Below are 24,676 nucleotides of genomic sequence, written 5' to 3' on the forward strand. Positions count from 1 at the left end.
ATTTATATATTCCCAATAATTTAAATTTAGGTGTCCTAAATCATCAACAGAAAGTAAAAATTAAAAGGCTTTAGAAGGCAATTTCTTATTGGCCAAGAAGTGTTGAACCAGCTGAAGAGATTGCTTTGGTGCAAAAGTTGGAACTTGGTGACCACAAAGCAATTTGTAAGTGATGATATTTCACATTGATCATTGGTCTTTCCTCTAAAAAGTTTATATATACGTTTATGTTAATAGTTGGTTTCAAAAAATTATTAATGTGAATATAAATAAGTTCATATTTCATATGTGTATTAAATTGTCTAGTCCGTGATAAGCCAAATTAATCTGTGAAGGATACAACTGCAACATTTTTTGGTTTTTGAGTTGCTCAACGTATTATTATAATAACGACATTTTCCCACCCAAGATTTGACAAATTGGCAAGCTTTCACCATTGGTTTTATAAATTTTAGATTCTCACCTTTAAATTAACAGAATTTTTTTTTAATAACAGTCAAAATATAAAGTGATGTTAGTTTAAGAGTATGAATTTAGAATTTATAGCACCGAGGGTGAAAACTGCTATTTTGTCAAATGTTAGGGTGAAACTGTCGTAAAATGATCTATTAGTAGAATTAATATTTTATTTCATTATAATAACACATAATTAGAAATCAGTTTTATATTAACTTTTATTTTGTTAAAAAACAATTTAGTTATATATAAGAAAAATGTTATCCTTACAAAGAGGCTACAAGTGACATCATCTAGAAGAAAAAAACAAAGAAAAAACGGAAAAAGAGAAAAGAGAGAGTGAGAAATCATGAAAATCAAGGATGAATTGTCTTTGTATGTCCTCTTGTAGTTGTCTTTGTAAAATTAGCGTTGCTCTTATATAAAGCAGTGGAAAAGGTTAAGCAAGTATGTGGCAGTCAAATTAAAACAGTCAAAGGTATGGACGGGTGAGATTCAATTAGAGCATATGAGCGTTGGGATTGAGAGAAGTATAAAAATAAGAAAGGGAGGCAAGTGTAGAGGTTTAGATCAGATAAAACAATGTATCTAATATCCTATCCAATAGAGCATCCCTTCGAAGCCAACCTTCTCTTTTCTTTCTTCTTCTTCTCAATTCTGTTTTCCAATTCTTTATTTTAATCTACTCTCTTCATATACATCTCAATTAATGCCAATGGAGACTTTATCTTCTCTTTGTACAACCCAAGCTCTTATGGCTCGTCATTGTTATCCAAGCTCCATCTCACTTGTTGGCTTCTCTTTGCCTGGTAAGACTCAAGCCTTCCCCAAGTGTATCAAAAAACGACCTCTTGGATCGTGAAAGCATCGCCGCTGTTGAAACCAAGGTTGCTATTATCAGAATTGGTACTAGAGGAAGGTATTTATTTATTTTTGTTCACTTTCTGTGAATTGTTCGTACTTTTTGCTGCTTTCTCGAGAAAAATATTTGATGTATTTATCTTGGTTATCTCCAAGTTATGCTTGTGGGTATGTTTAGTTTGTGCTTCAAATTTTGTACATACTTTGGATGAATTCTTCTGAGAGGGATTTAACTTTATTTCTCTATGCATTTGATTATATGCATGTAGGTGTTCCTCTTTTGTTTAGATTTTACAATTTTCTTTTGGTTTAATATGGAAACTGTATGTAGTTTTTGATTTTTATATTATCAATGTCATGCTTTTGTGTTTAAATCTTACCCTTTTGGTTATGTTGTTATCAATCTTTCTCTTTATCTGATTTTGATTAAACGTGGGCTTATATTAATGTGCTGTAAATTTCCATTATTCTCTGAATTATAATACGAAATTAACTATACTGAAGTAAAAGGAGAAATAGACCTTTCGTATTAAAGTTCATACAACGTGGATTTGAGTTTGTTTATATGAATCATTCTGTTCTCTTTAGTGGTCTATCTGAACTTTCTGTTTGGATTTTTGTCAAAAGTAATTGACGATGGTATGGATCACAGTAGAACCTATTTTCTACCACTAAAGCTTATCTTTCAATTTCCTTGAATTTATTATTTATGAGTTGCAAATATTTCCCTCTTCAATTTATTGTTTTGTACCCATTTTTTACTCTTCTTGTTTCTGGTTAGTTACATTCTTCCTATTTGTAGGACAGCCCGCTGGCACTTGCTCAGCTCATGAGACACGAGACAAACCATGTCGTTGCATCCAGAGCTCACTGAAGAAGGGGCTATTCAAATTGTAATAATAAGACAACGGTGATAAAATACTATCTCAACCACTTGCAGACATTGGTGAAGGGCTTGTTCACGAAAGAAATAGATGAGCACTAATAAATAGTGAAATTGACATTGCTGTCCATTCAAGAAAGATGTTCCTACATATTTACCAGATAAGACAATTCTACCTTGCAACCTTCAGCGTGAGGATGTCCGAGATGCATTATTTCCTTGAATGCAGCTTCTCTGGCTGAACTACCTGCTGGAAGCACAGTTGGTACTGCTTCACTTAGAGGAAGTCCCAATTCTCTATAGATATCCATCGCTCAATGTGAGTCTTTGTACATCTATATGTTGCAATTTTCTTTCTATATTTTGCAATTTCCTTTCTTTTTAGCTTAATCACATTCAGAAATTGCTTCAGATAATCTTTGCCCTCATTTTAATCATAAGCACGCATACAAATGTATTGATTTTACGTTACATCACTCAAACTCACGGACAGACATACTCACATTGCAAAAAGAACCTTTATCATGAGTTAACATTTCAAAGGTGGGAGGAGAGAGTTGGTGATGAGGCGAATGCAATCTTATGCTGCTGGCCAGATGCAGTGTTATGGATTGACAACTTGTGCCACTTGGAATTGATAAATTTCTTAGTTCTTAGCCTGAATGTGATCATGGGCTTACTGCATGCTAGATATAACTATTACTGACAAATAACTTGCTGGGTTTATCATGGTCCTGCACTTAACCATATAAGCCTTTTCTGAAAAATTGATTGCTGGAACAAAAGACAGATGAACCAAGATTAGTGGTTTGGAACAAAATATAGAAGCAACATCTAGAATTATCACTGAGTTGTTAGGAGGTTCCTGTTTTTGTTACTTTTTAACATCCTTTTATTGAGCTGTGAGGGACTGGCCAATGGCTGTGGAGGGCCAAATGCATCTTATCCCTTATATATATCACATTAAAGCTGCCTTAGTCATCTTTTAGCTGCAAGCTTTCTTGTATTACGCCTCTCTCTCTCATTTCTTTTTGGATAAAGGTTTGCTCTCCCTTCCTTTTGGTAACAGTTTGCTCTTATTCTTCAATTTTCCCTCAATTATGATGCTTTTTTATTGCATTTTTGTTAATGCATTTGCTTAAATTCATTTGCAGGTGCTGGAGAATTTTCGAGGTAATGTCCAAACAGGTTGAGAAAACTTAATGAGGGGGTGGTCCAAGCAACATTGTTAGCACTTGCTGGACTAAAACGCTTAAACATGACAGAAAACGTTACTAATGTTCTTTCAATTGATGATATGCTTCCGGCTGTTGCTCAAGGTGCAATTGGGATTGCCTGTAGAAGCGCTGATGAAAAATGGTACATTTTCCAACCTTTCATATTGAATGATTTTATTTATATTGAATAGTTTCCCGCAATTTGCATTCTAATTTATGCTTTTGGATTTATAATTATATTCTATGCAGCATTATTGCACCCTTCTCCTGCAGGCCACTGATATATTATCCTCTGATTGGAAAAAAAATTAATCCCACAATTTCGAGATTTGAAGTTTTGATTTATTAAGTTGGTTAATTAAAATTTTCATGTCTTAATAACATTATGGATATTTAGGAAAACCTAAAATAACAAACCATAAATTAAATAATAACATGAAACGTATCAAGTGTTGTTTTGTGTTCTCATGGATACAATGCATGGTTCCTCGGAGAACAAATGGAAGAGAAACACTTAGAAGGGGGAAGCTTACTAACATATGTTCTTTGAATCTTTGTACTGCTTCTATTGCATTCTATATGAGAAGTTTTCAGTTAATTTGAGTTATCTCAATGGATGATTATATTTTGTGTTATATGATTACAATTATGTTAACAATGCTTCTAATTTCTTTCTCTAGTGATGTCATTCACATCTGCATTATATTGAAATTTTTTCTTCTAGGGTTTGTTCTGTGAAGTCTTAATGTCTTTTTATTTTGTTTTCACCTTTGTTTTTGACTGCGCTTGTCAGGCTAATTACTTGCATCTTTGAATCATGAGGAAACTAACTTGCAGTTGCATGTGAAGGGCCTTTCTTGAGACCTTGGATGGGTCTTGTCGCACTCCTATTGCTGGATACTTGCAGAGACGAGGATGGCAATTGCATCTTTAGAGTTTTGGTGGCTTCCCCTGATGGAACTCGCGTACAGTTTGGTTTGCTCTTGAAAGAGTTTTTTTCTCAGTTTTCATTTACTACTGTTTAGAGTTCTGTTACATCATTGTTGCTTCTTTGTCTCTGTTTGGCAGTACTTGAAACTTCTAGAAAAGGTCCATATGCTTATGAAGATATGATAATATGGGAAAGGATGCAGGCCAGGACTTCTTTCACGTGGAGGCCCTGGCTTCTTTGATTCTTGAGTAGCTTAAAAAAGGCACAAGGAAAACAGAACAACTCGGGGGTTACGTTTAACTTCAAGGAATAGATCCAGAAAGTTCAATTTCCCTCCTAAATTTTCATTTGTTGTAACATTAAGAACAATAGTTTGATTGATTTTAAGCTAGAAGAGAGTGTCCTAATTAGTGATGTGAGAGGCTTAGTTATTTTGTTCTTTAATAATATTAAGAGCCAAATTTTATCTCCCTCCTCTTTCTGTGTGTTTGTGTTTCTTCCTTTGTGGCCTCATATATTTGGTTACACATGTGCATTTGTGTCTGCGGGTTTATTCATGATACTTAAAAGATATATTTTTAGACCATGTAGATATATACTGTACTAGATTGGTTGTAGGTGTTTCAAAACATATAAAATAAAAACATTCAGATGGATTAGTGGCTTACAAGTTACAGTACATAAGAAGTGTGCATAGTTGATTCCTGTGCTTGGTCATCTTACCCAAATCAGAAAATAGTTTTTTCGTGAATTTAGAAATTATGCCTCAGATTCCTTAGTTCTATGCTGCATGCCTGCTAGATTGAATTACACAAGATTGTTCGGTCTTTGTTTCAATTTCTTCCAGCAGGTAAACTTCTTCCATTTTCAATTATAGTTTTGCCATTCAGGTTTCAGCTCGTTGCTCTTTTCTGACTGTTTTAGATTTGTACGACCTGTTTGGACAGAATTGCAGGGAATGATCATTACCTGCCCAAATGAAGATCCAGGTATATTTGCTTTTCCCTGCAGGTTCATGATAAAAGGCTGAATTGAATTGAATATCATTATCAAATTCTCATGATTCCTATAACTTTATATTTTACCAGTCAGTCAGAGATGTGTGGCATTAGTTGCTGTATATAAAGAATAGCATACTTGTTCAGCACTAAGCTCTTACAGAATTTATTCCATCATTAAATGTAGAATGAAGTGGAGGATTTTCATTGTGAATGAATGTTTGTGCTTATGGCCAAAACAGACATGTAATTTGTGAGAAGGAGAGATAAGGGAGTGATTTTAGTGTAAGTATTTAGCATGGCCTATGAGTTACATCTTAACTGAATGTCTTCTTTGTAGGACTCCACGTTTTAGAAATTGATAAAACACTGGAGTTTTTGTCCCAAAGAATTAAAGTCGAAGATAGAAAGCTAAATTGACTGATAATACTAAAAAAAGCTATCTTGATCTTTTTGAATTGATTTCTAGACTATGTCTACAATGGCGCTTTCTCATTTAAATTATCTATATATCTCATTGATGTCTGATTACCATATGGACACTTTACTTGTATTTGAATATTGTACTTAATCTTCCCCTGGCAACTTTATTCAGTATGGTTAAACATGTTTCAAAAATTGCTTATTTTGTCATAATCTTCACATATCTGGCACCTAATTAACTTTGTTTGCTTCAATCTCTTACCATCTCTTATTGAACCATGTAGACATTCTATTACATTGAGAATTGTAGATCCCAGGTGGTTTTTTTTGGGGTGGGGATGACTTCTTTCCAGAAGCTACTTCATAGTGAAGGTTCTGAATGTTTTGGAGTAAGCTTTAATAGGGGTAATAGTTGGTTTAGCAAAAATTAATTAATGTGTAAATATAATTAAGTTCATATTTCATGTGTATTAAATTGTCTAGTCCATGATAGAAGCCAAATTAATCTATGTAAGGATAACAATTGCAACATATATGTTTCGTCCTTGAGTTGCTCAACGTATTATTAATATAAATAAACGACATTTTCCTACCCAAGATTTGGCAAAATGGCAAGCTTTCACCCTTGGTTTCATAAATTTCAGATTCTCACCCTTAAATTAAAAGAAAATCATTTAATGTAATGTTCAAAATATAAAGTGATGTTAGTTTAAGAGTGTGAATTTAGAATTTATAGAACCAACTTGCTATTTTGTCAAACCTTGGGTGGAACATGTTGTAAATAGATCTATTAGTATAATTAATATTTTATTTCATTATAATAACACATAACCGTGGTGGTTACACCTCAACTTCGACTGGTTTCTAGAACAAGTTTTTGATCGTGCCTAGCACCACAAAATTTAATATTAAAATACAATACATAAGAACATAAAAATGGATGTTGAGCTTACCAAAAACTTTTCACTAGAAGAAAGTCAAAAAGATATATCCAATCATTTGGATCTTTAGTTTCTTTGAGCCTATTTTGTAATCTTTCATCCTTAGTAGCATATGCTTTGAATTTCTTGTGCAGGGCACTCTTGAAGTTGTTGAATCTCTTAGACATTGTGTACTTCAGCCATTTGAGTACATAGGGTTCATTAACATTGATGTCAAATTTGGTATGAATTCAGCAATAATATACATGCATTTAACTTTTCAGGGTATTATATATTATTTTCATATGGAAGTACGAGAACACGGATAAAGATATGAAGGACATTACCGTGATACAAGCAATTATTTGTTTTTCCATATTGTTGGGAATTTTATTCCAAGTAAGAACTTTAACAGGGGCATAGTTCCTCGCAACAATTCCTATATTACTGCTCAACTTTGCTGCATTTACTCCCATAAGTACTCCATCTTTGTCCAAGTTGTAGATGTAAAAATCTACTTGTACGAAAAGAGGGTCTGATCCTGTGAAGTTGAGGCCACTAGCGATCTGCTACACCTGCACACGTAAGGCAACAAACATGAAGCAACGGAAAACACCAGGGTGATGTTTGCCATAGGCACTCCGACGCTCAAGTCAGCAAGGTTGAATGAGGCAAATTTAATGAGGGCTAGGGAGAAGAAAGGTTACCGGAAGTCTAGTCGGGGACTGTGACTACGGCTGTAATGCGAAGTTCTCAAGAGTAGGAACTTTAGGGTTTGAGGGTGTAATGTGATCTCTCTTGTGAGAGGGCTGACCTCTGTTTAAATAGTGACTATATGGTCTCCGAGTCTTGGTGGGATTAGGAATCCTTGTAGTGGTAGTCTTTCCAAAAGGCGTAGTCTTTGGGTCCCTTATCTCAATAGGAAGAGGAGTTCGAATGTGCCTCGGATATGGACTTTGGAGGAGTTGGGATAGTAATGGACTTTTTTAGCAGAGTCCAAGTAGGAAAGTACTTCGTAGGCGACTGTGGGCTCCGAGTTGATCGTAAGCCCAATGGGAGTTCAAGGGTCAGGAGGCCTAGGTCTAAACGTGTGAGAAGCTGAGAAAGCATACTGAATGGGCCTCATCTGCAGAACTCTGATTTGGTCCCTATCGGAGTTGGGATCGAGCTTCCGGTTTGGATGAAGGTGTCTTCGTCTTTGGGCCTATTTGGGCGAAGGACATTTTTTGGCTCTAACACAAGTCTACATGCAACTTCGAATTGGATATTTGTATGAGTCTTTCACATCTGACTCCTTTAGTCTTCCCTCTCACGTTCTTTGCCACAATATTGCCTACAAATTCAAAATAATTTCTATAACTAAATAATATGTTATCACAAAGACTGTTGACATGCTTGTAAACTAAAATTGAGACGTGGCAACGACAAAGGCTGCAAAGAATTCAAGCCAGAGAGATGGCTGAGAGGCGGGCGATTCATGAGTGAATCAGCCTACAAGCCCACAGCTTTCAACGGCGGCCCTCGACTGTGTTTAGGCAAAGATTTTACGTACTATCAAATGAAATTCGCTACAGCCTCAATTATTTATCGATATCATGTGAAGGTGGCAAAAAATCATCCGGTGGTGTCGAAACTTGATTTGACAATGTACGTGAAGCACGGGTTGAAAGTAAATCCATATAAGCTTCAGGAGTTTGAGCTTCAAAAGTACTACAGCAATAACCATCCATGAATGAAGGTTGAGCCTGAGCTTGTATGAATAAAACATGGTTTTATTATTTCTTAATTTTTTAGGAAAATTATAATTGGTATTGCGCTACATCTATAAATATGTAGGATTGATCGATACAAAACAGATGTAGGATTGTGTTAAATTATGTTTGAATAATGGAGTTGATGTTGAGTGGATTGAAATTGAATAATAAATCAATTGATTCAAAGAGCTAAAATAACAAGTACTCATGNACAATCCACTTCTATATGCTTAGTCCTCTCGTGAAAGACTGGATTGTTTGCTATATGTATGGCTGCTTGGTTGTCACACCACAAGTCCATAGTCCCTGGGTCACCAAACCCAATTTCTCTAAGAAGATGTCTTGTCCATATGAGCTCACACGTAACTTGTGCCATAGCCCGATACTCAGACTCTGTGTTTGACCTAGCTACAACTGGTTGCTTCTTACTTTTCCAAGAAATAAGATTTCTTCCAACAAAAACATAAAACCCAGTCACAGACCGTCTATCCACAGAGGATCCTGCCCAATCAACATCTGAAAAACCTTCTACCTTATTATGACCATGGTCACTATAAAGAATCTCACGTCCAGGAGCTCCTTTTAGATATTTCAAGATATGGAAGACCGCATCCCAATGAGATGTCCTAGGAGAAGACATAAACTGACTAACCACACTCACTAAAAACGCAATATCTGGACGGGTTACTGTAAGGTAGTTTAACTTTCCAACTATCCGTCTGTACCTCTCTGGATCACCAAACATCTCTCCATCCTCAGCATTCAATCTCACATTAGGAACCATAGGAGTGTCACAAGGCTTAGCCTCACTTAGACCCATTTCAGTTAACACATCTAACACATACTTGCGTTGAGAGAGAAAAATCTCTTTCTTACTCCGAGAAACCTCAACTCCGAGAAAATACCTTAAAGTACCCAAGTCTTTTGTATGAAATTTGGAAGCCAAACAGTTTTTCAAACTCTGAATGCCAACATCATCATTGCTAGTGATTACAATGTCATCAACATAAACAACCAAAAGAATGATGCCAGAACTCGATTGCTTATAAAAGACAGACTGATCATAAGCACTCTTATGTAAACCAGACTGAGTCACCACTTCGCTAAACCTCCCAAACCACGCCCGTGGAGATTGCTTTAAGTCATATAAAGATTTCCTCAGTTTGCATACCTTTCTTGACCCCCCCTGAGCAACAAACCCGGGAGGTTGCTCCATGTAAACCTCTTCAAGAAGATCACCATGTAAAAAGGCACTTTTTACATCAAGTTTGTGAAAAGGCCAACGATATGAAGCTGTAAGAGAAATGAATAGTCGGACAGAGGTCATTTTAGCCACTGGGGAGAATGTCTCAAAATAATCAATACCATACATCTGGGCATAACCTTTAGCAACCAAACGAGCTTTCAACCGAGCTACAGTCCTATTGGGATTAGCTTTCACTATGAAAACCCATTTGCACCCAATAGCCTTTTTATTTTCAGGCAACCCCATTAGAACCCATGTATCATTATGTTCTAGAGCCAAAATCTCTTCTTCCATAGCCCGTCGCCACCCATCACATTAGAACCCATGTATCATTATGTTCTAGAGCCAACATCTCTTCTTCCATAGCCCGTCGCCACCCATCATGAGCAATTGCTTCAGACACAGAGTTGGGAACAGACATAGAGTCTAAAGAGGCAATAAAAGACTTGGAAGATGAAGACAGAGAGTGATAGGAAACAAATGAGGAGATAGGATAGGTACAAGAGCGCTTACCTTTACGAAGAGCAATGGGAAGATCATGATCATGGTCAGAGGATGGCGGAACCGGATCAGAGGACGAGGCAGTCGATAGGGGCAGTGGATCAGATGTTGCTGCAGGTGTCTCATGGTGCTGGTGAACCCTGCGAGAGTATACCTGGGTGATAGGAGGACGAGATGGTAGAGGACTATGATGGGTAATGTGGTAAACAAGAAGATCATCAGGGGGTGCTTCAAGAGAAGTAGATGAGGTGGAGGACTCAACATATGGAGTGGTTTCAAAAAAGGAAACATCAGCTGAGATAAGGTACTTACCTAGGACAGGAGAAAAACAACGATAACCCTTCTGATATCGGGAATAACCCACGAATATGCACTTGAGGGACCTAGGTTCAAATTTGGATGCATGAGGTCTAACATCTTGAACAAAGCACGTGCACCCAAACACTTTAGGAGGAAGAGAGAATAAAGGCTGTGATGGAAAAAGGATGGAGAACGGGATTTGACCGCCCAAAACAGAATAAGGCATGCGATTGATCAAGTGACATGCTGTAGAGATAGCATCTGCCCAAAATTCTGTAGAGACTTTCATGTGAAAAAGGAGAGTACGAGCGACTTCTAATAAATGACGATTTTTGCGTTCAGCAACTCCATTTTGCTGAGGTGTATAAACACATGATGACTAATGAATAATACCTCTAGTAAACAAAAAGGAAGAGAAAGGAGTAGAAAAGTATTCTTTGGCATTATCACTTCTGAGAATTTTAATAGATGAAGTAAATTGATTTTGTATTTCTGCATAAAAGGTACAAAAAATGGAGAATATTTCAGAACGATTTTTCATAAAGTACAACCAAGTTACATGTGAAAAATCGTCCACAAAAATAATAAAATATCGATATCCAGACTTTGACAACACAGGGCAAGGACCCCAAACATCAGAGTGTATAACATCAAAAGGGGTTGTGGCTCTTTTGTTTATCTTAGGGCTATAGGACACTCTATGGTGTTTTCCAAACTGACACACCTCACACTCAAGGTGTGACACTGACCCTACATTAGGACACAACCTTTTCAAAATGGGAAGGGGAGGATGACCAAGGCGACCATGCAGTATGGGTAGAGATGAATCACTGGTACACGCAATAGGTTGAGAGACAGGAGTGGAGACATCATCGAGCATATATAGGCCACCTGATACATGACCCCTACCAATAATCCGCCTCGTCCCAAGATCCTGAAATATACAATGAGCAGGAAAAAAGTAAACACCACAATTGAATGCGTTAGTAATTTGACTAACTGATAAAAGATTAAAGGGAAAATAGGGAAGGCACAAGACAGAGATTTGTTGAGATGGGTGGTACCACATCCAATGGTAGGTGCAGTAGACCCATTAGCTAAAGTAACCGAAGACAAATTGGGAGAATGTGTAAATGAGGAGAGAATAATTGTATCGCCTGTCATATGATGGGTAGCACCAGAATCAATAACCCAGTTACTACTAGAAGTGGACAAGCAGGCTGTAGGATTACCTAACTGGGTTAAAGTAGTGGTAGTCAATGGGATGGATGACTGGGAGCAAGCATTCTGAGTGAGACGAGCATATTCTACTGCAGAGATAGTAATCTGTGATGGGATGGGTAAGAGACCATCTTGAGTTACAACATGAGCAAACTTATGAGTGTTTTGCATATTCAGGGGCTTGCCATGAAGCTTCCAACAATTTTTCTTTACATGACCCTCAACACCACAGTGAATGCAAGTACGAGGGCCATTACCACGATTGTTCCTAGGATCACGACTTGTCCCTTTGTTACCTTTGCTATCACCAGACTTCATGCTAGCTAGGGCCGCATGATCAACATTAGGATCCTTGAAGGTTTCCTTGTCCTTAGACACTCCTCGATCGTCCCCCTTACTAACTCTGAGAAGGCGAGCAAAGACATTCGTAAGAGAGGGAAGTGTCTCATCGGTAAGAAGTTGTGTATGAGCTATCTCATATTCCGGTCTCAACCCAGCCAGAAAACATTGCACAACCACCTGTTCTTCTTGTGCTTTCATCATTTTCACGTCAATAGGAACATGAAACGTAGCCCTTTTTTCTTCAAAGGCTTGTTTTATCTCTGTATAATATTCGAGCAATGTCTTCTCTTGCATATTTGCTCGATATATCTTTAATAACAATTCGTGGGCATGAGACAAGTCTTGTTTACCAACATACAAGAACTCTAGATACTCCCATAACTCCTTGATTGTATCACAGTGACCAATCACATCATCCACGGACGAATCAAGAGTATTTTGAATCTGATTGAAGAGCTTATCATCTTCCATGAGCCATCTCTTTCGAGTTTTACTATCATCCTCTGTTTCCTCAGGTGGATCCTCGATTAAATGGTCTCCCATATCAATGCTGGATACATATCGTCGGATTATTCGCTTCTATTGAATATAATTCTTTTTTCCCAATAATTTCCGATCAGTAATTTTGGTGGAGGAAGTAACAATTTCAGTCACCATCTTCTTACCGTCCGCGGCCATACTGTCCAGCAAAGAACCCGTAACTCCACAAATTCACAACAATCCCAACACCAAAGCAAGCACAACAACTCAAACCACTAGGATTCAGAACAACTCTGGTATCACATTTTCAACTCCAAGCCAACACAAAGCATTCCCATTTTCACACAAACACAGAACCATATTTCAGACAAAAGACCTGCAAAAAAAAAAAAAAAATTCTGCACCAAACCAAAAAATCAGAGAAGAGAACCAACACTCAGAATCAGCACTCGCCGGAAAAAAAAAAAGGAGAACAATGAAGAACAGAGTCAGACGTCGCCGGAAAACAGACACAAAGGTCAGACGTTGCCGGAAAACAGAGAAAAGGGGTTTGACGTCACCGGAAATCGCAAGGGAGGGGTCAGACGTCATCGAAAATCGCATGGGAGGGGTCAGACGTCGCCGAAAAACGCAGGGAAAGGGTCTGACGTCGTCAGAAAACGCAAGGGAAGGGTCTGACGTCGCCGAAAAATGTAAGGGAGGGGTCTGACGTCGCCGGAAAACCCAAGGAAGAAGCCAGCACTCGCCGGAAAACTGAATCACGCAAATGGGTTTAGGGTTTACACGTTTCAGGCTCTGATACCATGTTACTTTCTCTATTTCTCTTCTCATGTCAACAGTACATCCTAACTCAAATATATACACACACTAAATAATTACAAGTATACCCTTTACCCTTTACACTATATATATAAACATAGTTTCCAACAAGAATTGAGGAAACCTCGCCAACACCTTGCGGTTACTAAAATACTACTGATCCTTCCATTTGAGTTTGGCCAACCCCAAGAACTAGCTTTGCTTTTTGAGATATTCTATTATGCCAGACAAATGGGAACGAGCTTGTGGGGTTAAGTACTAGTTTGATAAATGGGCTAAACGAAGGCCCCTCATATAATTATTAATTTGTTTATAAACTTAAGTTTAGAATTTGTCAAAAAGAAAACCTCCCTTAAAGTTTAATAAACACATTTAACGTTAATTATTTAAGTTAAAAGTCTTTGCTTAATTTCTAATTAAACCTCTTGTAAGTAAGTCAAATCCTAAGGGAGTTGAAGTAGATTTCAATGTAAATTTTATGATTGGTTGATATACATGTGATAAAAATATTTAAAGAATGGCCAAAAATTTTGGGATGCTTTTTCAAGCAATTGTCAACTTAATTTACATTGATAAACAAAGGATATTCCTCTACAAACGATACGTGTGAATTTCATCTCTTATAGTGTAAACAAAATTAACCAAGTACTTACATAAATATATATTTATTTTCCTGATTATTGATAATAATTTGTTATTAATACCCTATAAATCAATCTAAAACCCTTGTATATACAACAAATTTAGTAAAATGAAATGGCTGAATTATAGAAAAAAGAGATTATTCGTAGGATAATTATGGTTAGAAATCCATAATAGAGTTTAACCATAACAATTGAGTATCTTCATGTATAATGATACTAAATTACCTCGTTTGGGAAATGGCCAATCTACGTCCCCATGGCACGATGCTTGGCATCCTTTGGGTCCCGTAGAAGAGATTGTCCCATTTCAAGCAGTCTATGAGTCAAGATTGGGCCATAGAGCTAAGGTTAATGAGATTATCCATAATGGGCAATGGGCATGGCCAGAGAGTATCCAGAAACGGTTTCCTCAAGTAGTACTTCCATCCCTTTGGTAAGTAATAGGGACACGGTGTATAGGAAGACTAAGGACGGTAAAATAGGGAAATTCTATGTAAGACAAGCGTTGCATGATTTGTCTCCGGGTGGTATACAAAGTTTCTTGGTAGTCACTTGTGTGTGCGGTATGGACATGGTATTTCACGTCACTCAAATTACTCACTCAAAACTGGATGAGTGTTAGGATGGATTCTACAAGTATTAAGTGTGTCCTTTGTAATGGCCCTATGGACTCGCATAACCACCTTTTCTTCGCTTGCCCTTTCTCTTCAGCTATTTCGAGGATGATACAAGCCAAGAGTAATTTTAGAGTGTCGGTGGGTTGGGATAATACCGTTATATGGCGTGCAGGTAAATTTAAGGGTAAAAGCATCAAGACAATCAGTCGTCGCCTCCTTTTCGCGACTGTTGTGTATTGGATTTGGCAGGAAAGGAACCTACAGTTATTCAAAGGCATGTTTCAGAACCACCAGTGGAATTGAACATCATATTATTGGGGTGGTGAGGCTCAGATTGCTTAGACTTAGATTTAAGGATAATGTTGGGGTCCTATGATTTATGTAGTAGTGGGGTCTCCCTAGTTGTTGCTTAGCGAAGAGGCCTAGAGGGAGTGACTGATTTTTTGCTATGTTTTAGTTAGTGATTGGCAGGGGAGGAGTGTTGATGGGTGAAGTATAATGCCAGGAAAGAATACTGTTGGTCAAATTCCAGATATGCATAATTGCCACAGGAGAAAATCAAAAAGGAAAATGTCCAGTCAAACTTAGAGAAGATGATGATGATGACTATCATATAATTGTGTTAGCTACTAGTCAAGAATTCAATAATTAAGCATGTTATATATATAATATATATATATATATATATATAGTATTACATTAATTGTTCTATCTCTAACTATTCTTTTACCCTACCACCTTCGTAAATATACAGTAGACAGACTGGTACGTGTATATGAAGTGGAAGTGGAATCTCTCTTGGAATGAAGACAAACCATACTCATCACTTCTCTGAAAAATTTTAGGAATAAATGGTTTACGACACATTACTAATAGCCAAAACGGGACCATGCGGAATGCTATTAACAATCTCTGGTGTCATTCATACATATATGGCTTATCATTTTGAGAAAATGAGTGGTGAAAACTCCCAGTTAAGTTTACTTTCAATCTCTTTTTCCATTTCTTTTTGGATTTTCTTTCATGTTGTTCAATGGGGGATTGAGACAAGACTGAGACTGAGGCTTGTTTCCACGCAATAAAAATAGGTTATATATATAACTATAATTTTCTGGTAAAATGTCTCAATCAAATTATTTTTTCTATTTTGAAGTGACGATGGAATACCCCAAATACAAATGTATATTACTTTTTATTAATTTCAAATAAAAACTATTATGTCTGTATACAAATACATATCTTATATAGTGTAACTCTGCAAGTAGTTAATACATTTATTAAAATTAAAGAACGGAATCTGCTGAAAAAAACGACTGAGGTGAATTACCTCCATTGAGCCATAAGAGAAGAGGCTTTTTTTCAGGATTACTGGGGCCTCGAAAAACCAATAAAACAGTGCTCTTCCATGAGTTTCATTCACTGTAACATAACCTGCATATTGCTTGAATGTTACTGGAGGCTGCCCTGGAAGTCTAATCACTCGGTCTGCTCTTGTTCAGCCAAAAAATCTTTATTCACCTCAAAACCACCGCTTTAACTAAGCTCAAACTTAGAAGAGAAGAAGAAGAAGAATATCTGAAGAAAAGATATTCAAGCCATTGGATATACTTGATAATATTTGTCAGTAGTTGTTTTCTCTGTGATATAAGGACTATGTCATATTATATGTGGTCTACGTAGTGACAGATAAGAATCAAGCGCAAAGTTGCTGTTACTAATATTATAATTATATATATATATAAAAGAAATGATAATTGTTTTTTACATAATTATTATGCAGTTTTGGAGTTATTGTGAAGAGGTACGCAGCTCAAAAAGCTTCGTTGCTTTCATTGAAAATAAGGGAAAATTGGTCTTTTCAAAGATCCTAAATATAAGGGGGATGATTTTTATTCATATCAAATAGTTAATTGACCAAGTTTGGGTTTAGTCAATTGCTTTAGGTTGAAACTGTTGAACCCTGAATATATCAACACTGCTGTTGCCACTACGTTCCTTCCAAAAACATTAGGTTGCAATTAGATTAACTATTTATTAAATAATACATGCTTTATAATTTTAACCAATTGATTAATGACATACTTGGAATAATAATTGATTTAAGAAATTAATATATGAACTATAAATAAATAAGAAATTACAATGTGAAGGCCGAGTATGATAAAATAAAAAAACTGATTCTAATTTATAACAATAATCCTAAAAGAAACTAAATCCTAGAAACTGATGATAATTATATTTAAGATAATTATCACCTGATTGGTAAAGTAATCCTTAATTGAAATTCAGAAAGCAGCAGATGGGAGGTGCTTGTTGGCGAGGAAGTGTTTGATAATTTGAAGAGAACGCTTTGGAGCAAACGTAGGAACTTGATGGCCGCTCCCCTCACTGTTACGAATATCAAACCTTCATATCGAATACTCCAACCTCCAACCTGTACGTTTACATTTCTTTACATTAAGATCACTTTCATTCCTTTTATTTTTATATGTTCGGTTTATAAACAAAACACGTGAACAAGATCTTTTCAGTTCTCTCAATCTGATACAGGAGTATAACAAGTATAACAAGCTTTCCATGCATGCAGTTTAGAGATGGATTGCCTAAATTAACGTTCAAGTATCATTCTACTAATACCTCTCTGTGGTTGTACCATGGAGTCCAATCTTTTGTGATATTCAGTGCCAGCTTATTTAAAGTTACCTTGTTGAGGTCACTGGAACTCTTCCATCTGTATCTCCGCTAAATTAACAACAAATATATAGATTATATGATCAATTATTAGAATGTTTCTACTAAAATAAGAGAAAACATTTACAATAATGGTTGAATAACTTTACCTGAAAACCCATACACGAATTCCCCCGTCAACGAGTTTTTTAATTACTGGAATGATAGAAAAGGCTGAGTCCTCCAAGCATTGCTCACCTCGGTGCTGAAGATTATTTTATCATCAGAAGCAAATATATATCTTGTAAAACGATAGGATTAGGTTTTAATAACCTGCAAATGAGCCAGGACGAGAAATTTTGGTAACATTTGCATGCAATGCCTCTTGAACATCTGGACGATTGAAGTAGTCGGTCGCATAGTTGATGATACATGGATCATACCCATACCTGCTGGTATTTTGCCTAATATTTTCTATACAAAACATATAGAGAAATTACAATAGGATCCAATGTATAAAAAGAAAAAAGAAACGATAAAAAATTATACCATTCTGGAAAATGAATTGGGTTGCAGCGAGAGTGTCGAGAGGCAAAGGGGCGTTGGAGGGGACAAGTAGGAGAGTACAAGCTATACATGTCGATAAGATCATATAATTCATAATATTGGAATAATGGATCCAAGCATTGTTGGGTTAGATTTTGTTTGCTGAAATCACAGTTTGCCTTAATTGAGTTATAAACTCCATCTGAGATAAATGCATGTCCCCACGCATACAATCATCCCTTTTTGATCCATTTCAAATCAATAACGCATTTCCTATCTGCAGTCATTATATATATATATGAAGAAACAATTACTTACGTCATATTTTATGCTATAATCAAGTTATTACTTACAATAAAACCTTTGAGATTGATAAAATTATCCTTCGTTGTTTTTCGTTCTCATCAAAGATAACCTCAGCAAGTTGTGGTACATAGTGCCCTGAAATTAATTAATTTAGAAAACTTATGTAATGTTGAAGTAATATCAGTAAGGAGATAGCTAGAGAATACATATATATATATATATAACACCTGCGTAGCTTTCTCCTGCTAGTAGAATTCATGGGGCTGTATTGTGGAAACCTCTTCAACCAATTTTGGAGAAATGTGTATGAATCCCGCGCTGCAAAATTATATTAAATCGTGAAAAAGAAATAAAGAAGATTTGTGATTGATTAAATTAGTGTAAATTGACATCTAATTAGCAATACTGAAGTACTTAGGGAAAATTCTATGAGCTCTGTAGTGTGTGTAGAAATGAAAAGGCAACATCTGGTAATAAATGGGGTGGATGGTGGGCGCCCATTAGCCACCACAGTGCCAGTATCAGTAACATCATACCTTTAATTTATATCAAAATATCTTTGGCACGTACCTGTAAATTATCTCCTTGAATATCGACACTGGTATTGAATATGAAAATCCAACGCCAGCCGGAGCTTCCAAGAACAATAAATTCGCCCGTGAAGTAGTCATTGAATGAAACGAGTTATTAGTACTATATGGAACCAACTAAATGAAGCTATACTCAACTGTTAAAAATCTTTACTTCATTCTTGCTATAGAAGAGAGAGAAAAAGGGGTGATATTATTATGCCTTTATTCCAAGTGTAGTTGTTGAATTTGAGGGTTGGCCATCAGTAACCAAGAATGGTCCCAGCTCCTGTGCCTCACCAAATCCTACTGAAGAACATCCCGGACCTGCATACAGTCAATTACACATTGTTCAGCTCTTTGATAAAGGGCAGGGCAAACTGGCAAATCGTGGGGTAGGGATATATATCCTTCTAATTATAAAATAAGGCTGTAAACATATGGTTGTAATATAATTTGTTAATATGATTGGTAATTATAAAGAATAAAAATTGAAAGTAGTTAAGAATTATGAAACAACTCAAATGAGCCTCAGAGTTTATGCATGAATGTTGAATGTATGCGACAGAATTATACCCCATTAAGCCAAAAGGAGAGGTTTGTGAGCAGGATTGTGTATGGCTTCAAAAAACCAATAGAAAAGAGCCTTCCTATGATCTCATCAACTGTCACATACCCTGCATATTGTTGAAACTCATGGAGGCGCCCCGGCAGCGCTTTTACTCGGTCGCCCTCTTGCGCCGCCTTGATTTCTGGCTCAAGTTCCGACGAGAAGACAACGGAGGTGAATGCAAACATAGATACAAAGGCACAAAGCAAACCTTGAAAAACATTTTAGATTTTGCTTTATCTTTACTCCCTCCATTTATGATATGAAGGGACTGTAAAAGAGTTTGTGAACAAACACATGACCCCAATACTTGTCTTCATATGTAAAATGATTCAAGTACAACTACAATATATGGCAGCGAAACGCCTAAATAAATGTCTTGCCTAAGATCATGTCCCCACTAGAATTAGAAAAAGCCCATTTCTATGAAAAATCTTCAGTTTGGATTAACAAAATGAATATAGAGAAAACAATTTTAATACCACATTTTCCTTATTTATCTAGATTTTTTCCCATTAAAGTGGTAGATTCTTTTTACTATTATTTTCTAATGTAAGAGAGATGTGGTAATGTCTATATACAATCAAAAATTTGTGGAGGGAAAAAGTTTTTGTTTTGGAAGAGTTGTACATTACTAATGAAGTCGGCATTATGCCTTATTGGTTTAAATTTCAATTATATGTAGTCTCCAAGTTTACTAAATATATTTTTTTTTTTGGTAATCGGGGTGTCGAGTCAGCTCGCACGTATTAACTAATTTTCGTCATCCATTCATGAATCTCTACAGCTTAAAATGATAGATAAGTCACAATATTATTGTAATAGATAATCCTAACATTTGAATCCAAAAACGTAAAGAATGTTACTTTCTCTATTTCTCTTCTCATGTCAACAGTACATCCTAACTCAAATTATTACACATAAATAATTACAAGTATACCTTTACCCTTTACACTATATATAAACATAGTTTCCAACACTCCCCCTCAAGCTGAGAATATATATCTATCATGCCAACTTGTTACAAATATAGGTTACCCTTTACCAACTAGAGACTTCGTGAAGATGTCAGCTAGTTGTTCCCCTGTTCTAACATGATTAGTAGCAATTAACTTTTGTTCAAGTTTCTCTCGTACAAAGTGACAATCCACTTCTATATGCTTAGTCTCTCGTAAAAGACTGGATGTTTGCTATATGTATGGCTGCTTGGTTGTCACAACACAAGTCCATAGTCCTTGGGTCACCAAACCCAATTTCTCTAAGAAGATGTCTTGTCCATATGAGCTCACACGTAACTTGTGCCATAGCCCGATACTCAGACTCTGCGCTGACCTGCTACAACGGTGCTCTTACTTTTCCAAGAAATAAGATTTCTTCCAACAAACATAAAACCCAGTCACAGACCGTCTATCCACAGAGGATCCTGCCCAACAACATCTGAAAAACCTTCTACTTATTAGACCATGGTCACTATAAAGAATCTCACGTCCAGGGACTCCTTTTAGATATTTCAAGATATGGAAGACCGCATCCCAAGGAATGTCCTAGGAGAGACATAAACTGACTAACCACACTCACTAAAAACGCAATATCGGAAGGGTTACTGTAAGGTAGTTTAACTTTCCAACTATCCTCTGTACCTCTCTGGATCACCAAACACTCTCCATCCTCAGCATTCAATCACATTAGGAACCATAGGAGTGTCACAAGGCTTAGCCTCACTTAGACCCATTTCAGTTAAACACATCTAACATATATGCGTTGAGAGAGAAAAATCTCTTTCTTACTCCGAGAAACCTCAACTCCGAGAAATACCTTAAAGTACCCAAGTCTTTGTAGAAATTTGAAGCCAAACAGTTTTTCAAACTCTGAATGGAACACATCATTGCTAGTGATTAAAATGTCATAACATAAACCACCAAAGAATGATGCCAGAACTCGATTGTTATAAAAGACAGACTGATCATAAGCACTCTTATGTAAAAGACTGAGTCACCACTTCGCTAAACCTCCCAAACCACGCCCGTGGAGATTGCTTTAAGTCATATAAAGATTTCCTCAGTTTGCATACCTTTCTGACCCCCCTGAGCACAAACCCGGGAGGTTGCTCCATGTAAACCTCTTCAAGAAGATCACCATGTAAAAAGGCACTTTTTACATCAAGTTTGTGAAAAAGGCCAACGATATGAAGCTGTAAGAGAAATGAATAGTCGGACAGAGGTCATTTTAGCCACTGGGGAGAATGTCTCAAAAAATCAATACCATAAATCTGGGCATAACCTTTAGCAACCAAACGAGCTTTCAACCGAGCTACCGTCCTATCGGGATTAGCCTTCACTATGAAAACCCATTGACCCAATAGCCTTTATTTTCAGGCAACCCCATTAGAAACCATGTATCATTATGTTTAGAGCCAAAATCTCTTCTTCATAGCCCGTCGCCACCATCACATTAGAACCCATGTATCATTATGTTCTAGAGCCCCATCTCTTCTTCCAAGCCCGTCGCCACCCATCATGAGCAATTGCTTCAGACACAGAGTTGGAACAGAACAGAGTCTAAAGAGGCAATAAAAGACTTGGAAGATGAAGACAGAAAGTGATAGGAAACAAAAGAGGAGATGGATGGTAAAGAGGCTTACCTTTACGAAGAGCAATGGGAAGATCATGATCATGGTCAGAGGATGGCGGAACCGGATCAGAGGAGAGGCAGTCGATAGGGCAGTGGATCAGATGTTGCTGCAGGTGTCTATGGTGCTAGTGAACTCTGCGAGAGTATACCGGGGTGATGGAGGACGAGATGGTAGAGGACTAGTGGGTAATGTAGTAAACAAGAAGATCATCAGGGGGTGCTTCAAGAAGTAAATGAAGTGGAGGACTCAACATATGGAGTGGTTTCAAAAAAGGAAACATCAGTTGAGATAAGGTACTTACTAGGAGCGAGGAAAAACAATGATAACCCTTCTGATATCGGGAATAACCCAGAATAGGACTTGAGGGACCTAGGTCAAATTTGGATGCATGAGGTCTAACATCTTGAACAAAGCACGTGCACCAACACTTTTGGAGGAAGAGAGAATAAAGGCTGTGATGTGAGGAAAAGGATGGAGAACGGGATTTGACCGCCCAAAACAGATAAGGCATGCGATTGATCAAGTGACATGTTGTAGAGATAGCATCTGCCCAAAATTCTGTAGAGACTTTCATGTGAAAAAGGAGAGTACGAGCGACTTCTAATAAATGACGATTTTGCGTTCAGAAAACTCCATTTTGCTGAGGTTATAAACAATGATGACTGATGAATAATACCTCTAGTAGACAAAAAAGAAGAGAAAGGAGCAGAAAAGTATTCTTTGGCATTATCACTTCGAGAATTTTAATAGATGAAGTAAATTGATTTTGTATTTCTGCATAAAAGGTACAAAAAATGGAGAATATTTCAGAACGATTTTTCATAAAGTACAACCAAGTTACATGTGAAAAATCGTCCACAAAATAATAAAATATCGATATCCAGACTTTGACAACACAGGGCAAGGACCCCAAACATCAGAGTGTATAACATCAAAAGGGGTTGTGGCTCTTTGTTTATCTAGGGCTATAGGACACTCTATGGTGTTTTCAAACTGACACACCTCACACTCAAGGTGTGACACTGACCTACATTAGGACACAACCTTTCAAAATGGGAAGGGGAGGATGACCAAGGCGACCATGCAGTATGGGTAGAGATGAATCACTGGTACAAGCAATAGGTTGAGAGACAGGAGTGGAGACACATCGAGCTATATAGGCCACCTGATACATGACCCCTACCAATAATCCGCCTCGTCCCAAGATCCTGAAATATACAGAGCAGGAAAAAGTAAACACCACAATTGAATGCGGTAGTAATTTGACTAACTGATAAAAGATTAAAGGGAAAATAGGGAAGGCACAAGACAGAGATTTGTTGAGATGGGTGGTACCACATCCAATGGTAGGTGCAGTAGACCCATTAGTAAAGTAACCGAAGACAATTGGGAGAATGTGTAAATGAGGAGAGAATAATTGTATCGCTGTCATATGATGGGTAGCACCAGAATCAATAACCCAGTTACTACTAGAAGTGGACAAGCCGGCTGTAGGATTACCTAACTGGGTAAAGTAGTGGTAGTCAATGGGATGGATGACTGGGAGCAAGCATTCTGAGTGAGACGGCATATTCTACTGCAGAGATAGTAATCTGTGATGGGATGGGTAAGAGACCATCTTGAGTTACAACATGAGCAACTTATGAGTGTTTTGCATATTCAGGGGCTTGCCATGAAGCTTCCAACATTTTTCTTTACATGACCCTCAACACCACAGTGAAAGCAAGTACGAGGGCCATACCACGATTGTTCCTAGGATCACGACTTGTCCTTTGTTACCTTTGCTATCACAGAATTCATGCTAGCTAGGGGCAGATCAACATTAGGATCCTTGAAGGTTTCTTGTCCTTAGAAACTCCTCGATGTCCCCCTTACTAACTCTGAGAAGGCGAGAAAGACATGTAAGAGAGGAAGTGTCTCATCGGTAAGAAGTTGTGTATGAGCTATCTCATATTCGGTCTCAACCCAGCCAGAAAACATTGCACAAACCACCTGTCTTCTTGTGCTTTCATCATTTTCAGTCAATAGGAACATGAAACGTAGCCCTTTTTTCTTCAAAGGCTTGTTTTATCTTGTATAATATTCGAGCAATGTCTTCTCTTGCATATTGCTCGATATATTTTAATAACAATTCGTGGGCATGAGACAAGTCTTTGTTACCAACATACAAGAACTCAGATACTCCCATAACTCCTTGATTGATCACAGTGACCAATACATCATCACGGACGAATCAAGAGTATTCTGAATCTGATTGAAGAGCTTATCATCTTCCATGAGCCATCTCTTTCGAGTTTTACTATCATCCTGTTTCCTCAGGTGGATCCTCGATTAAATGGTTCCCCATATCAAGCTGGTAGGCAATTTCTTATTGGCCAAGAAGTGTTGAACCAGCTGAAGAGATTGCTTTGGTGCAAAAGTTGGAACTTGGTGACCAGCTCCTCTAATTGTTACAAACATAAGTCCATCATATTCTATTGTCCACCCACCAACCTATAAATAAATATTAAAATCCCAAAATTATAATCTTTAACAATTAGATAAAATAAAAAAAATATATATATATAAATTTCACTATAAAAATGAAATTAATTTACCTGTCGATTACTAGTGTACCAGGGTTTCCATTCTTGAAGGGTCTTCAATCCAAGCTTTCTTAAAGTTAATCTAGTTGCAGTTACTGGAATTCTTCCATCAGTATCTCCACTGCCATTTTCACAATTTGTTTCA

The 24,676-nt window shown here is 37.0% G+C and overlaps 1 protein-coding gene and 2 pseudogenes across 1 annotated transcript in view; 1 reads left to right on the forward strand and 2 right to left on the reverse strand.

Annotated features, from left to right (window-relative positions):
• Positions 1 to 24,676, reverse strand: part of LOC116130801 (serine carboxypeptidase-like 34) — a 27,933-nt gene continuing 3,257 nt past the window's right edge. Inside the window, exons 9-11 of the mRNA XM_031416486.1 lie at positions 24,544 to 24,652; positions 24,382 to 24,439; positions 1 to 152 (exon numbers count right to left, since the gene is read on the reverse strand). Coding sequence (XP_031272346.1) covers positions 61 to 152; positions 24,382 to 24,439; positions 24,544 to 24,652 — 259 coding nt within the window. The 3' untranslated portion in view covers positions 1 to 60. The remainder of the gene's footprint in view (positions 153 to 24,381; positions 24,440 to 24,543; positions 24,653 to 24,676) is intronic.
• Positions 1,162 to 4,596, forward strand: LOC116130803 (annotated as a pseudogene).
• LOC116130842 lies at positions 16,892 to 19,502 on the reverse strand (annotated as a pseudogene).

Source organism: Pistacia vera, unplaced genomic scaffold (genome assembly GCF_008641045.1).
Source record: "Pistacia vera cultivar Batoury unplaced genomic scaffold, PisVer_v2 Contig225, whole genome shotgun sequence".
Classification (NCBI taxonomy): domain Eukaryota; kingdom Viridiplantae; phylum Streptophyta; class Magnoliopsida; order Sapindales; family Anacardiaceae; genus Pistacia; species Pistacia vera.